The sequence below is a fragment of the Geotrypetes seraphini genome, chromosome 13, assembly GCF_902459505.1.
Source record: "Geotrypetes seraphini chromosome 13, aGeoSer1.1, whole genome shotgun sequence".
Lineage (NCBI taxonomy): Eukaryota > Metazoa > Chordata > Amphibia > Gymnophiona > Dermophiidae > Geotrypetes > Geotrypetes seraphini.
The window spans coordinates 54588929-54602933 of NC_047096.1; the positions used below are offsets into that span (position 1 = coordinate 54588929).

Sequence of the window (14005 nt, forward strand, 5' to 3'; positions counted from 1 at the left end):
GGTGCCTATGTCAGCAGTATCCCCCACAAACAATGCAGACAGTAACACAGTAAATGATAAAGACTTGAATGGTCCATCCAGTCTGCCCAATCTTACCCTCTCTTTAAATTACTATTTAACTTAAATTTTCCTTTTTCTTAGTTATTTCTGGGCCAGAACCCAAAGCTCTGCCCGGTACTGTGCTTAGGTTCCATCTACTGAAGTCTCCGTCAAAGTTCACTCCTGCCCATCTAAACCATCCCAGATGTCAAAGCCCACCCTAGCCCATCCTCAACCAAATGGCTGTATATGTACAAAGACCGTGCAAGTCTGCCCAGTACTGGCCTTAGTTCTTCAATATATACCACTATTTTCTGATTTGAGATCCTCTGTGTTCATCCTATGCTTTTTTGAACTCTGTTACCGTTTTCCTCTCCACCACCCTCTCCGTAAAGAAGAATTTCCTAACATTACTCTTGAGTCTACCACCCTTCAACCTAAAAATATGCTCTCTGGTTTTAACCATTTTACTTTCTGGAAAAGATTTTGTTCTACATCAATACCTTTCAAAATGTTTAAATGTCTGAATCATATCTCCCCTGTCCCTCCTTTCCTCTAGGGTATACATATTCAGGGCTTCCAGTCTCTCCTCATACGTCTTTTGACACAAACCTCCTACCATTTTCATTGACTTCCTCTGGACTGCTTCAAGTCTTCTTATGTCCTTTGCCAGATACGGTCTCCAAAATTGAACACAATACTCCAAGTGGGGCCTTACCAATGACTTGTACAGGGGCATCAACAATCTTCTGCCAGCACACCATTTATTTAGCACAGCAGTTCATTCACTTCCGCTTTGCATGAAAAACTTATTCCATTAGGACATAGCTCAAAGAGCCTTGTTAAATCCAATGTAAAAGCCCACTTTTTCGAGGCTGCTTTCAAGTCCTAACTCCCACTCACCATAACATACCAATGTCCATCCTATTATTCTCTGTGCAAGAAACTTCCCTATCCCTATCTGTTCCATTTGTTCTGTCTGTCTGAATTAGGTTGTAAGCTCTTCTGAGCAGGGACCATTTATTACATGTTGAATGTACAGCGCTGCATATGCCTTTCAGTGCTATAGAAATGATAAATAGTGGTGGTATTTAACCAGCCAGCACCATTTCTGGCCAGTTAAATAGCGCTGAATATCATCTGGATTCTGTTTACACTCTGGTACCAGATCAGTAGATTCTGTGGAAAGTAACACAGATCCTTGTAAATCAACATTCAGAAGCTTATGATATCATACCAGCACTAAGTTCATGAACTCAAACTGCGTTAACCCTATCTATGAAAAGTCTAAAACATCAGTACACCTCCAACTGGATCAGGAAAACAAGCCAGACTTCTACATATTTCTACACTAAATCTACATGTTATATGAATCCCTCATTGTGGCAACACAAGAAAAACATAGACCATCACCTAGTGAACCATAAGTGATTACAGAATAATTACAAATATGTAGACAAAAAAATGAAATGTAAAAGCAAAGAAACCAGAATGTGAGCAGAGAATGCTGAAAAAAAAGAAACAACTACATTTCTCCTACATTTGCGATTCTCAGCTGCTTCTTAGGCGGCTGCTAAGACCGGCATCCTATACAGAATTTCCCCCTTAGTCCAGTGAGTTTCCAATTTTTCCACCCATTTTTTTTGGGGGGGGAGGCACAATGTTAAATGATTAGAATCTACAGAACATAACATCTGAGCAGGTAAGATGTTATGTTCCATCTGAGCATCTACTCATTGAGGAAACACGACCATATTACAGAAGCATACATCAACTCACACTGGCTACCAATCCAAGAAAGAATAATATTTAAATTCTACTGTATGCTATTTAAAACCCTAAATGGAGATTGCCCAACCTACCTGAACAACCGCCTCAACCAGACATAGAAAAACACACCCCCATTCACACATCCCCCAATCAAAGAAGTTAAACGGAAGAAACTATACGTGGCCTCCTAGCCACCCAAGCAGCAAAACTAGATAACCAGATCTCCAACCTACTGATAACTACCCCAGACTACAAGATGCTCAGAAAAGAAATAAAAACTATACTCTTCAAGAAATTCCTGAAACAGAACTAACATCACAAATACCTTCCTTCCTCCTGCCACACAGATACTTCCTGATCTACTCTTTACCTTCTCTAGAAATGACCAATGATCTTCCATTGTAACCCACTGTTTATAACTCTTTTGTAATCCGCCTTGAACCGCAAGGTAATGGCGGAATAGAAATCTCTAATGTAATGTAATGTAAGCAAAGAATTGTGACTGAGAACAAATATAAATGAAGTCCCAGATGAAATGCCTTCTTTGTAAACCTAGAATCTTAAACCAACACTGGAATTCTATAGGTAACCAATGTATTCAAATTACAAGTGGTGAAAGATAATCTGACTTTTTAGCTCTATAAAGCGAGCACAAGAATTTTGCAGTTTGTAGGTGAAGCATTTGAAAATGAGGAAGACCACAGTATACTGAATTACAATAATCCAACTGAGAATTAATGAAAGCATGAATCAACGTGAGGAGAGAAGAAAAATCCAAGTAATTATGGATAGGGAAAGATATCCTGTTAAAATTTAGAACTATTCTCTACCATGACCAGGCTTATAGGCTCTGATTCTATAAAAAGCTACTGCCATTAGATGCCCAGATCAGTGTGTGTAGTCAATCTAGGCACCTAATTTTTTTTAATCGGTTCAATCAACTTAAAAAAAAATAATTTGGGGGTAGGTTTCTAACTCAGTAGGCGCTATGTAGGGGTTCTCACCAAGGTGCCTACCTGAAAGGTAGGTGTGGTTAGGGATGGAGTTTGGGCATGGATTGTGTTAGGCACCAGTAGATGTCCACCTTAAGCACCGGTATTTTAGGCCTTAGATTTTGACATCTACCAGCATTTAACGTGAGTTAGGTACTGCTAGGCGTGCTTCTAGAAATGGCACCTAACTTTAAATAACACGCGGTAGGTGCCTACCGATTTAGGCACTGTTTATAGAATCAGGCCCATACAGCTAAATTTAGCGCTGAATATCAGGACAGTGTAATCTGTAACCACATCCCTGGTACATCACCAACTCTTCTTAATCAGATACATTTTGTCAATCCACTTCTATGGAAAAAGTTAAGTGCTGACTGGAATTTTTTATCCAGGTAATTCCCAGTTTCACTCAGAAAAATTTATTTAATCTTGACTTCATTGCACTGATGGTAAAGGAGACTAAAAATTAAGGAATAATTTACTGATAAGTTATGGAGAAATTTGCTTTAAGACCTGAACCTTGTATTGACCCTCTCAACCATCTCTCACCTTCCACGATGTCATACTTGTAGTCGCTGTCATTATCACTATCTGTGGGGCGGTAATAGATGTAAAACCCTTGAATGGGGGTGTTGTTGTTGCTGGAAGGGTAATACTGAAGAAAGAAAAAGAAAAAAAAATGAGAAATCACTGTAAGAAAATCCTGTACCTGGTTAAATGGGTGAAGATATGCAGCAATGATATTCAGATAAAACATCTCCTATCACAGATACATAGAGGATAATTCTGTAACAGGAAACCTAGGAGTCGACAGTAAGCAGGTACCTATTTCAAGTCTTTTCTATAAAGAAAAGTAGGCACTTAGGCCCAGATTCTATAAATGGCACCTGAAGTTAGGTGCCTAGCCAATCTAGGCACCTAGCTTAATTTTTTAGATTGGCTTAATCAGTGCCTAAATTGAAAGCACTATTAAAAACAAAAAATATGATTAAAACCCCCCAATTAATTAGCTGGTAGGTGCCTAACTAGGTAGGCATCTTCTACTTTGACGTAGGCGTCTACACTGAGGAGCCTAACAGAAAGTAGGCATGGTATTGGTTGGATTTCGGGTGGAATTTGGACGTGGTTTGACTTAAATGCCGGTAGTTGCCTAACTTAGGCGCACTCATTTAGGCCAAGAAAACCCTGGCCTAAATGGGAGTGCACCCAGGTTTCAACATAGGTGCCGCTAGGTGTGATTCTATAAAAGGCACCTAGCAGATGATTGACAACTGCGCTCAACAATGCCTACGGGTTAGGCGTCGTTTATAGAATCAGGGCTTTACTTCATACAGGTAGCCAAAAAATGCATGTAAATGAGAGGCATGATCACTTCTACCAGTTTTATAGCTAGTATAAATATCCACTTCTAGATGTCAGTCAAAACACATACGTGATAGTACTCTATAATTTACACCACTGACACCCAATAGCAAAGTACACACCATCAAAACATGGCATGTGCTTTTCTGCTAGTTGATATTCTATAAAATGTCATTTGTGTGTGTTGCGTGACCACTTATGTACATAAATAACTATATCATCACTACAGCACACTCCTATTGCCTATAAGTAGGCAGCTCATCATAGAATTATCAACCCCCCCATTAACAACTACTCTCTGACAGGGCAGGATTAATTCGTCGAGGGCCCCTAGGCACACAAGTACACTGGGTCCCCTGCCCCACCCCATCCCACCATGCGCCCAGGCGGAAATAGGAAGCTGCATTAGAGGGAAGCTTTGGGCAAGCAGCACCGCTTGCACAATTACAGTTCCTGTTGCCTTTCTTACACGCGTTGCTTGCTTATCTTACTTTCCGTTGATGGGGGGGGGGGCGCGCTGCCAATCAGGGTGGGGCCCACGTTGCTGATTGATGCTGGAGGGGCCCATCGCTATTTGGAAAAAACAATGTTGATGCCTTCCTTCATCGGGCCCCCCTGACCATTTCGGGCTCTGGCCTATTGGTTAATCCTGCCCTGCTCTCTGAACACTGGCACTAATATTCAGATTTTTTTTTAGCATCGGTTGCTGGAGTTTAAAAATAACACTTTATATATATATATATTTTTTTTTTTTAGTTCAATCATTTTTATTAATATTTTAATGTATACATACATCTAAAGCATGAATGACAGTATCTTTGACAGTGATAACAAAAAGCATAGTTTAGCAAGCCTTTTAGGAAATACTCCAGAAATTGTGCATGGTCCATTCCCTAACTAGTTACTCCATTGCAAAAATCAGGCTGCTATGTAGCACAATTGCTGCTTATACTTATTAATAGCGCCACTTTTATTTGCAAAGCATCAAGTGATGCACCTCTTTTTCTGAACCGTTGCCTTTGTAATGGCTTATTCTGATGTATGCACCAGGAAATACTTAAGTGCAATCTAAGTATTTTATAAAAAGCTTCATATTCACTAAGGGGCTATTTAACTAAAGCTTAGTGTGCACTACCAGACATTTGCATATGCTAAATGCTTCACACCCTATTTTAAACCCATAGACCATGTGGCATATAGTACACATTAATGTCAATTAGTGCACACTAAACTTTAGTAAAGTCCTTAAGCTTTTACTTGCATTTTAGGGTTTCTTTTTGAACATGTAGACCAGGTGTGTCCAACCTGCGGCCCAAGGGCCGCATGCGGCCCCGTGAAGTATTTTGTGTGGCCCCGATCGAGGGCGATGCAGTGTTTTCCTCTGCTGTCCCCGGTTGTTTACCATCTTGCCGGCTCCCTCCTCTGTCATGCTGCAGCGTTTGCGCAGCCTCAGAAAATTTTTTTCGGCCAATGCGGCCCAGGGAAGCCAAAAAGTTGCACACCCCTGATGTAGATCTAAATGTCTCCATTTCATCTAGATGTCCTATGCAGTTATCTTCTATGAGGGTGTAGTTTTATCAAACTTTTTTCTTACATATGGAAAAGGGCTTTTGTAAAGTTGTCTGGCCACACATCTATATAAAAAGTCCACACGTGGAAAGAGTGCTCCCACTTTTTTTTTTATAACCTGTGCATGGCCACTCCCCAGGGGCTTAATTTGGCAGAACAGAGGAGGAGTTGTAATAGATGTGCATATTTTACAAACTATCTCCTGGATATTATATGTCACGCTGAAAGTTGTACCTCAAATTTTGGGAGTATGCCCAAGATGCGTGCACAACTGAATTGATTAATGAGCCCTTAACTAGCAACAATTGGACACTAACAACCAATTAGTGCGGTTAATTGGCTCTGATTAGCAGTCACATGTGCATCTTGCTGCATACAATTCTAGAAAGATCCATGTGCAAATTTTATAGCACGTATCTTGAAAGGGAGCATGGCCAGGGGTGTGTCAGAGGCGTTCCAAAACTTTGAGCATGGAATTACAGAATTAGGTTGATCCATACCCAACAGTTAGGTGTGGATCTGCATCTAAGCATGATTTACAGAATCGTGCCCAATGCTGACTTTTTTGGGTGCCGAATTTTGAGTTCCATTTACTGAATTCCCTAGGTGGGTGCACAGACACCTTTTTCAGAGTAACTGAAAATTTGTGTATTAGCATTTGCCCACTAATGATATCGGTTCTGGGAGATCATTTTATAAAGGAAACACTCGTAGGTACTATCAGGATAATATTCAAAGCTTTTTAACCCACTAGGATCGGCTCCTGGTCAATTAAACACCATTTCGGTGCCTAACTGCGGATATTCAGTAGGAGATAACCAGCTATCTTTAGCTGAATATTTCCAGTGTTTGGCTAGATGCTAAGCAGTTATAATGCGCAACACATGCAGTTAAGCATGGAAATTCAGTGCTACCTCAGCTATATTTAGCAGCTAAAATAGCCACATAAAGTGTAGGCCTAAATTTAACCACTTAACTGGTTATCACTGAATATCGGCATAATTGGTTAAATTGCTGAGGCCACAAATTAAACTGGATATTCAATATTGGTTGCTGGAAACAGCCCGGCACTGAATATCCAGCCTGCGGAGTGTGTGATGCAGTGGTTGAAGCTACAGCCTCAGCACCCTGGGGTTGTGGGTTCAAACCCCACTCTGCTCCTTGTGACCCTGGGTAAGTCACTTAATCCTCCATAGCCCCAGGTACGTTAGATAAATTGTGAGCCCACCGTGACAGATAGGGAAAATGCTTGAGTACCTGATTGTAAAACCGCTTAGATAACCTTGATAGACGGTATAAGGACAGGTTGTTCACCCTCTCCAAGGTAGGGAGAACAAGAGGGCACTCTCTAAAATTGAAAGGGGATAGATTCCGTACAAACGTAAGGAAGTTCTTCTTCACCCAGAGAGTGGTAGAAAGCTGGAACGCCCTTCCAGAGGCTGTTATAGGAGAAAACACCCTCCAAGGATTCAAGACAAAGTTAGACAAGTTTCTGTTGAACAAGAACGTGCGCTGGTAGGGCTAGTCTCAGTTAGGGTGCTGGTCTTAGACCAGAGGGCCGCCGCGTGAGCGGACTGCTGGGCATGATGGACCACTGGTCTGACTCAGCAGTGGCAATTCATATGTTCTTATGTTTATAAAATCCTAATAAAACTTGAAACTTAATGCCAGTGACAGACAACAAAAGTGCTACCCACCACCGGCTGAATATTGGGCCCTATGTTACTTTGAAAAATAGCCTTAAATAAGCATTTTTTGGACTTCTCAAGCAGGCGCCCAGTAATGAAACTGCTTCTTGCAAGGCTCAGATTTTACAAGGCTCAGATGTGATTTTTGAGGCAAGGGATATGGCTTTATCCAAATTTTAAACCTGCCTGGCCTGTAACATCGCTGTCTATGTACAGTCTCTTCCTCTGTAAACCGCTCTGAACTGCTTCTGGTATTGCGTGCGGTATACAAAATAAAGTTATTATTATTATTATTAAAAGAGGTCAAATTTGTATCTATTAGGAGTAGAGCTTTTTCCTATGCTGGACCTGCGAGTCGCGAGAACTGACACAGCTATTCAGGGAGTGGCGCGGGACCAAGCAGGGCCGTGAAAAGCTTGCGCCTGCCTTCTGCGTAAGAGCTTTCAGGGCTGGACCGGGGGTGGGTGGGGGTGAAGGGAGGGTATATTCGCTCCATAAGACATACCCTTATTTCCACCCAATTCCACCCAATCAAAGTGAATTACAACCATGTTTAAAAATCAGCGGGCAAATAGAATAGAACAAGTGTGTCCTAAAATAACCTTATATAAGAAGAAGAGGTGAACCAAATGTATATTCAATGACAAGTATCTTTCTTGATGAGTAGGCATATCACAATTTGAGAAGGAATCTATCAAATTTAAAAACTGGAATCTCATTTTAACAGTGTTAAATGTTTAGATGGTAAAGGGGATGGAACTCCTCTCGTATGAGGAAAGACTAAAACAGTTAGGGCTCTTCAGCTTGGAAAAGAGACAGCTGAGGGGAGATATGATTGAAGTCTACAAAATCCTGAGAGGAGTAGAACGGGTAAAAAGTATGTCTTATGGAGTGAAAAATACAGTATGTCAAGTTTAATTGCAATATGATTACTGTTGCAAAGACACCACCTTTCTTCCTTGCATCATGCCCTGCATTTTATCGAGAAATGTTCAGGTAAATTCTATTAAACCTTTAATTTTTCCAGGGTGGGTAGAGGGGTGGTGGGAGGGGATGAGGGGAGGGGAAGGGAGTATTCCTCCTTACCCCACCTAACGAAGTCTCCAATTTGGAGATCTGGAGGCTAATAGCCAGGATGCATGCTACTATGTCTGGCTGACTTTCCCAGGCTATGTCAATTTTAAAGAGTGATTTCATTAAAAATGCCAGCCCTCAATGGGGCTGTGGCTAACCATAAGTAGGAGGTTTATAAACAGAGAAAGAAGACTGAAACACTGGAATCATCAAGCGAGGGCTTAATGATAGGAAATTTAATAGTGGAAAACAAAATTGAGAGGCTGGAAAATGTCATAAAATATAATTAGTGTCTTCTCAATTTTCTTGTTTATAAAATGATTTCTGCTAATGAACTGTTAAATAGATTTTCTATTCATATCTTCAATTTAAATCCAAACTCTCTGTCAGGCATCTTAACAGTTTACTACATCCCTAGTTGATTAAGATGTAGTGATGAGACAACTGACCTGGATCATTTATAAATTAACCACCATTTTGGAAGCATTCATATAAAAGATTACTAATAGGGACACTTTTGTAGCTCCTGCAGACTTTGGAGAAGGATTTTGTAGTAGCAATTGTTTTTAAATATAAGATATCTGCAATTCATAGAGAACAATTTTATAACAGGTCACCTATGTTTAAGGCCGGCCCCATTTTTTTATGTACTCCACTTATGTATATGAGTGGCATTTTAACTAAAACCGAACTTGCATTTATTAGTAGATTATAAATCATTTTTAATTGTAGAAGGAAAACCCTTTACGTTCGGCATCAGTGTTCAATCAGGCAATGACTCAGATTACAAAGCCTTCCACAAGAAATTGCAAAATGTCTAAATAATCATTTCTTTAACTCAGTTATGAACGCACAAAATTATTTACCATATTTTAAATGAAAACCTTTTAATAATCACACAACGATCTCACCAAGCCAGGATGTTTTTATTTATTTTTAACCTTATTGTTGCACTTTACTTCTCCATTATAATTCTGATACACTTGTCGATTTTAAAAGGTAAATAGGCACTTATGTAGGATTGAACACAAAAGTGCTATCACTAAAAAGATTGCTAAGAAACCACTAGTGGAACACTGTCCATTGAAGGGTCATAAGTTTGAACAGTAGCAGTTTCTTGTTCTCAGTTGATGCTGAGGTGGAAATTAGGATAAATTGGTTTCACAGAAAGAACAGAAATTTATATTCAGGATTAACATTGTGAAGCCAAATAGATTACCGTATTTTCACGCATATAACGTGCACGTTATACATGATTTTACAAACCGAGTATAACCATGCGCATTATATGTGTGAGCGTGTTATACAATTTTTTTTTTCTCATTGCGATCTGGCATCCCCCCTGCGAACCGGCATCCTCCCCCCCCGCTCGCATCACCCCCCTCCCCCGCGATTCTACATCCCCCCTGCACCACAAAGACATCGCTTACCCGATTGGGCACCAGCACCAGCACCAATGCACAGGACGTGCCAGTGCCAGTGCCCGAAGATCCTCCCTCGCCTGGGCTGGGCTGGGCGGTGCGAGGGAGATCCTCCCTCTTCCCTGTGCTGGGCTGGTCTGGGCTTTGAGCATTTGCGCATGCTCAAAGCCTTCTGGTCTCGCTCTCTCCGAGATTCTGAATCTGAGAATCTCGGAGAGAGCGAGACCAGAAGGCTTTGAGCATGCGCAAATGCTCAAAGCCCAGACCAGCCCAGCACAGGGAAGAGGGAGGATCTCCCTCACACCGCCCAGCCCAGCCCAGCCCAGCCCAGGAGAGGGAGGATCTTCGGGCACTGGCACTGGCACAACCTGTGCATTGGTGCTGGTGCCGGTGCCCAATCGGGTAAGCGATGTCTTTGCGGTGCTGGGGGGGATGTAGGATCACGGGGAGGGGGGATGATGCGAGCGGGGGGGAGAGGATGCCGGTTCGCAGGCCAGAAGAGGGAGTAAGTGGGGGTGGTGGGAGGAGGTTATAGCAGCATGTGCGGTATACGCGTGTGCGTGCTATATAGATTTTTTTTTTACAGCAATGCTTTGTTCCCGTGTGCTATACGCGTATGCGTGTTATACACGTATGCGCTTTATATGCGTGAAAATACGGTACATCATGAAACAGAATTATCAATCTTTTCTCTGATTCATGTCCTGTCATCATTTATTTTTAATGTGCATTGCACTTTTAATCTATTATATTATGTTTTATGACTGTTTTAGAATTTGGATTACCTGTTTGAATACTGAATTATTTATTTTGACTATTGTTACTTTTTGTATTGTGGTATTTATTAACCCTGAATTATTTATTTGAATATTTTAATAGTGTTTCTTATTATATATTCTGTACTATATAAATAGGGGCTCATAATTTTTTAAAAAAACCTAACCATTCAAAAAGTGGCCTAAATCAAAAAGACAGATCATCCAAGTACCGATAATCAAAGCTGGTTTTAGATGTATCTAAAACCAGCTTAGGCCTTTACCCTGCCTCTGAAAGCCTAGAGCGAAAAGAGGTGTTTTTAGAGGATGGGGAAAGGGCGGGAGGTGGGCCGACCTAGACTGAGTTGTACTGCACGTATAACCAAAAGTCTAGGAGATCGCCCAGTCGTAACTTCTACATTTTGACTTAGACCAAGTCAAAACAGGTATAAGTTCTGAAAACAGACCGCTGAGCAGATCGTGGCTGCCACGAACAGCTCAGCAGCACCGGCAACCTGCCCACCCCCCAACGTAACAATTGCAAGAGAGATGCCTAATCTTTCCTGCTGCAATACCCCCGGACAAAATCCCGAACCGGCAGGAGGAAGCCCAGGCCCTCCTGCTGAAGATGAACCCCGACAGTCCCCCCCCAACAATACCGGCAGGATGGATCCCTAGCCCTCCTGCCGAAGACGGCACCCCAACCCCACCACGAATACCGGCAGGAGGGATCCCAAGCCCTCCTGCCAAAGACGGTCCCCCATTATTTTCACCAATAAACAATCACACTCCTGGAACACTGGGTCTGAATATCTTTGCAGAGCGCAATCTGCTATAAACTGTATATACTCGAATATAAACCTAGATTTTGGGGCCAATAAAAATGGCCCAAAAATGGGGTCTCAGTTTATATTCGAGTAGTCCCCCATTGCAGGCCTCTTCCCAGGCCTACCTTAAGTTCTGCTGGTCTAGTGGCAAGCCAGGGCAAGAGCGATCCTCCTATGCTCTTGCCCTATGATGTCTCACTACTCAAAATAGCAGACTCAAGTTTATTTATTTATTTATTTGGATTTATTAACTGCCTTTTCACAAAGTGATTCATCCACAGTGGTTTACAATACATTGAATAGTAATCAGGCACTCTTAAGTATTCTCCCCATCAGTCCTGGCAGGTACACAGTCTAACTGGGGTAGTGGAGTATTGAATGATTTGCCCACTCACAAGAGGCATGCTGGGATTAAACTCACAAACTCAGGGTTCTGAGGTGGCAGCTCTAACCACTAGGCCACCCCTCCAATCCACAGTAGCCTCGCGAGGCTGCCATGAGTATATTCGAGTCAACCTCCCCCCCCCCCCCCCCTTTTTGGGGAAAAGGTTATCTAGGATTATATTCAGATGGTTTTACATTTGAGTATATAAGGGTATATTATAGCAACTTCCCCACCTTTCTGCCCTACTCTTAGCTGACAAAGAATACTATTACTCATGGGTTCTCAACCCAATCCTCAGGAGACACCTAGTTAATCAGGTTTCTGGAAAACTCACAATGAATATGCATGCAGTAGAGTACTTCCTCATACTTCCTCCACTGTTTGCAGATCCATTTCACACATATTCATTGTGGGTAACCTGAAAATCTCACCGGAAAGGTATGTCTGAGGACTAGATTGTATAACTTCTAGAGTCTGGTAATATTTTACCCCTTGATGGAAAATCCACTGCTTATTTCTAAGATATGCAGCATAAAATCTGTTTTACTCGTTTGGGATCTTGCCAGGTACTTGTGACCTGGGTAGACCACTGTTGAAAACAGGATACTGGGCTTGATGGGCCATCGGTCTTTCCCAGTATGGCAACGTTTATGTTGCTTTGGAGTGTTGTTGCCTCTTTGACAGATGTTTGCCAGCAAGTTTAATTAAAAATGGATGGAAATCCCAACTTCTTTAGTGGAAAACGGCTTATCCCATTGACTTTAATGGAAATAAAAGAATGAGTCAAATAATTAGGAATCCGGGGGAAACCCCCCCCCCCCAAACAGATGATTGATTTGATCCAAAATGAACTGAACTGAATTTTTTCCTGTGCGTATCCCTACTGGATATTTAAGTAATTTTTTCCAGACAGGACAAAGAATTTGGGTATTTGCAGATGTGTTACATGGGAAACCTCTGCAGGACTGATGGAAACATTTGAGATTGAAAGCTAGATTAACTTCTATGGAGGCTGCTTTTTCTCTCTGAATTACCCTGTAAGATTGCTTTATCATCAAAAGGATTATGCAGTTTTGAACCAGAACAACTTCTAATTCTTCTAACAAGTCATCAGCAGGATATTAGAGTAAATATATCTGGGACTGATTTTTGCGTATTTCTTTTTCCTCCATCTGATTTGGGTTGTCTTGTCTGTCTGTGAGGAATGGCCTAGTGGTAGAGCTGCTGCATCTTCACCCAGAGGTTGGGGGATCAAATCCTAGGACTGCTCCTTGTGACCCTCCACAAGTCACCTAATCCTCCACTGCCTCAGGTACAAAATAAATACTTGTATATAGGTAAATCACTTTGAGTGTGGTTGTATAACTACAAAAAAGGCAGAAGTTCTAACACAGGCCAATGGGACTTAATACTTTGAAAAAATCTACTACTTAAATCTGTATAGGGGAGCACACAAATCAAGTTCTCATCAATCTCATTATTTTTGTTATTTTTACTTTCTTGAATCAGTAAAGATCTATTAGCATATATTCTGCACCAATATTTCAAAATGTAAAGTTATGGAAACGCTATCTGGATGACATATTGATCTTCTGGGGTGGATCATATGTAGAATTGGAATATTTCCTTACATGGATGAATACCTTGGATCCGCATCTCACCTTTACTATGACAGCTCATCCTAATAAGATTGCATATTTGGATTTAATGATTTTTAAAGATCAATCTATTAAAACTACTCTGTATAGGAAGGAAGTTGAACGGAACAATTTCTTACATTTCTCGAGCTACCATCCGTACTTCTTGAAATATAACATACCAGTGAGTCAGTTCCTACGAATCAGACGGATTTGTTCTGATCGAAATGAGTTTGAAAAACAGTCAGAAATAATGACTCAGAGATTTCATGCGAGACAATATCCTAAAAAATCTATCAGGAAAGCATATCTTCGTGCTAAATATGCTAATAGATCTTTACTGATTCAAGAAAGTAAAAATAACAAAAATAATGAGATTGATGAGAACTTGATTTGTGTGCTCCCCTATACAGATTTAAGTAGTAGATTTTTTCAAAGTATTAAGTCCCATTGGCCTGTGTTAGAACTTCACCCATGTTTTCAATT

General features: G+C 41.1%; 1 protein-coding gene across 12 annotated transcripts in view; it reads right to left on the reverse strand.

The window, feature by feature from the left end:
• Positions 1-14005, reverse strand: part of CDON (cell adhesion associated, oncogene regulated) — a 251157-nt gene that overhangs the window by 64313 nt on the left and 172839 nt on the right. For all 12 annotated transcript variants that reach the window (XM_033918171.1, XM_033918170.1, XM_033918164.1 and 9 more), the window contains one exon: positions 3351-3456. In XM_033918171.1, the coding sequence (XP_033774062.1) occupies positions 3351-3456 (106 nt within the window). The remainder of the gene's footprint in view (positions 1-3350; positions 3457-14005) is intronic.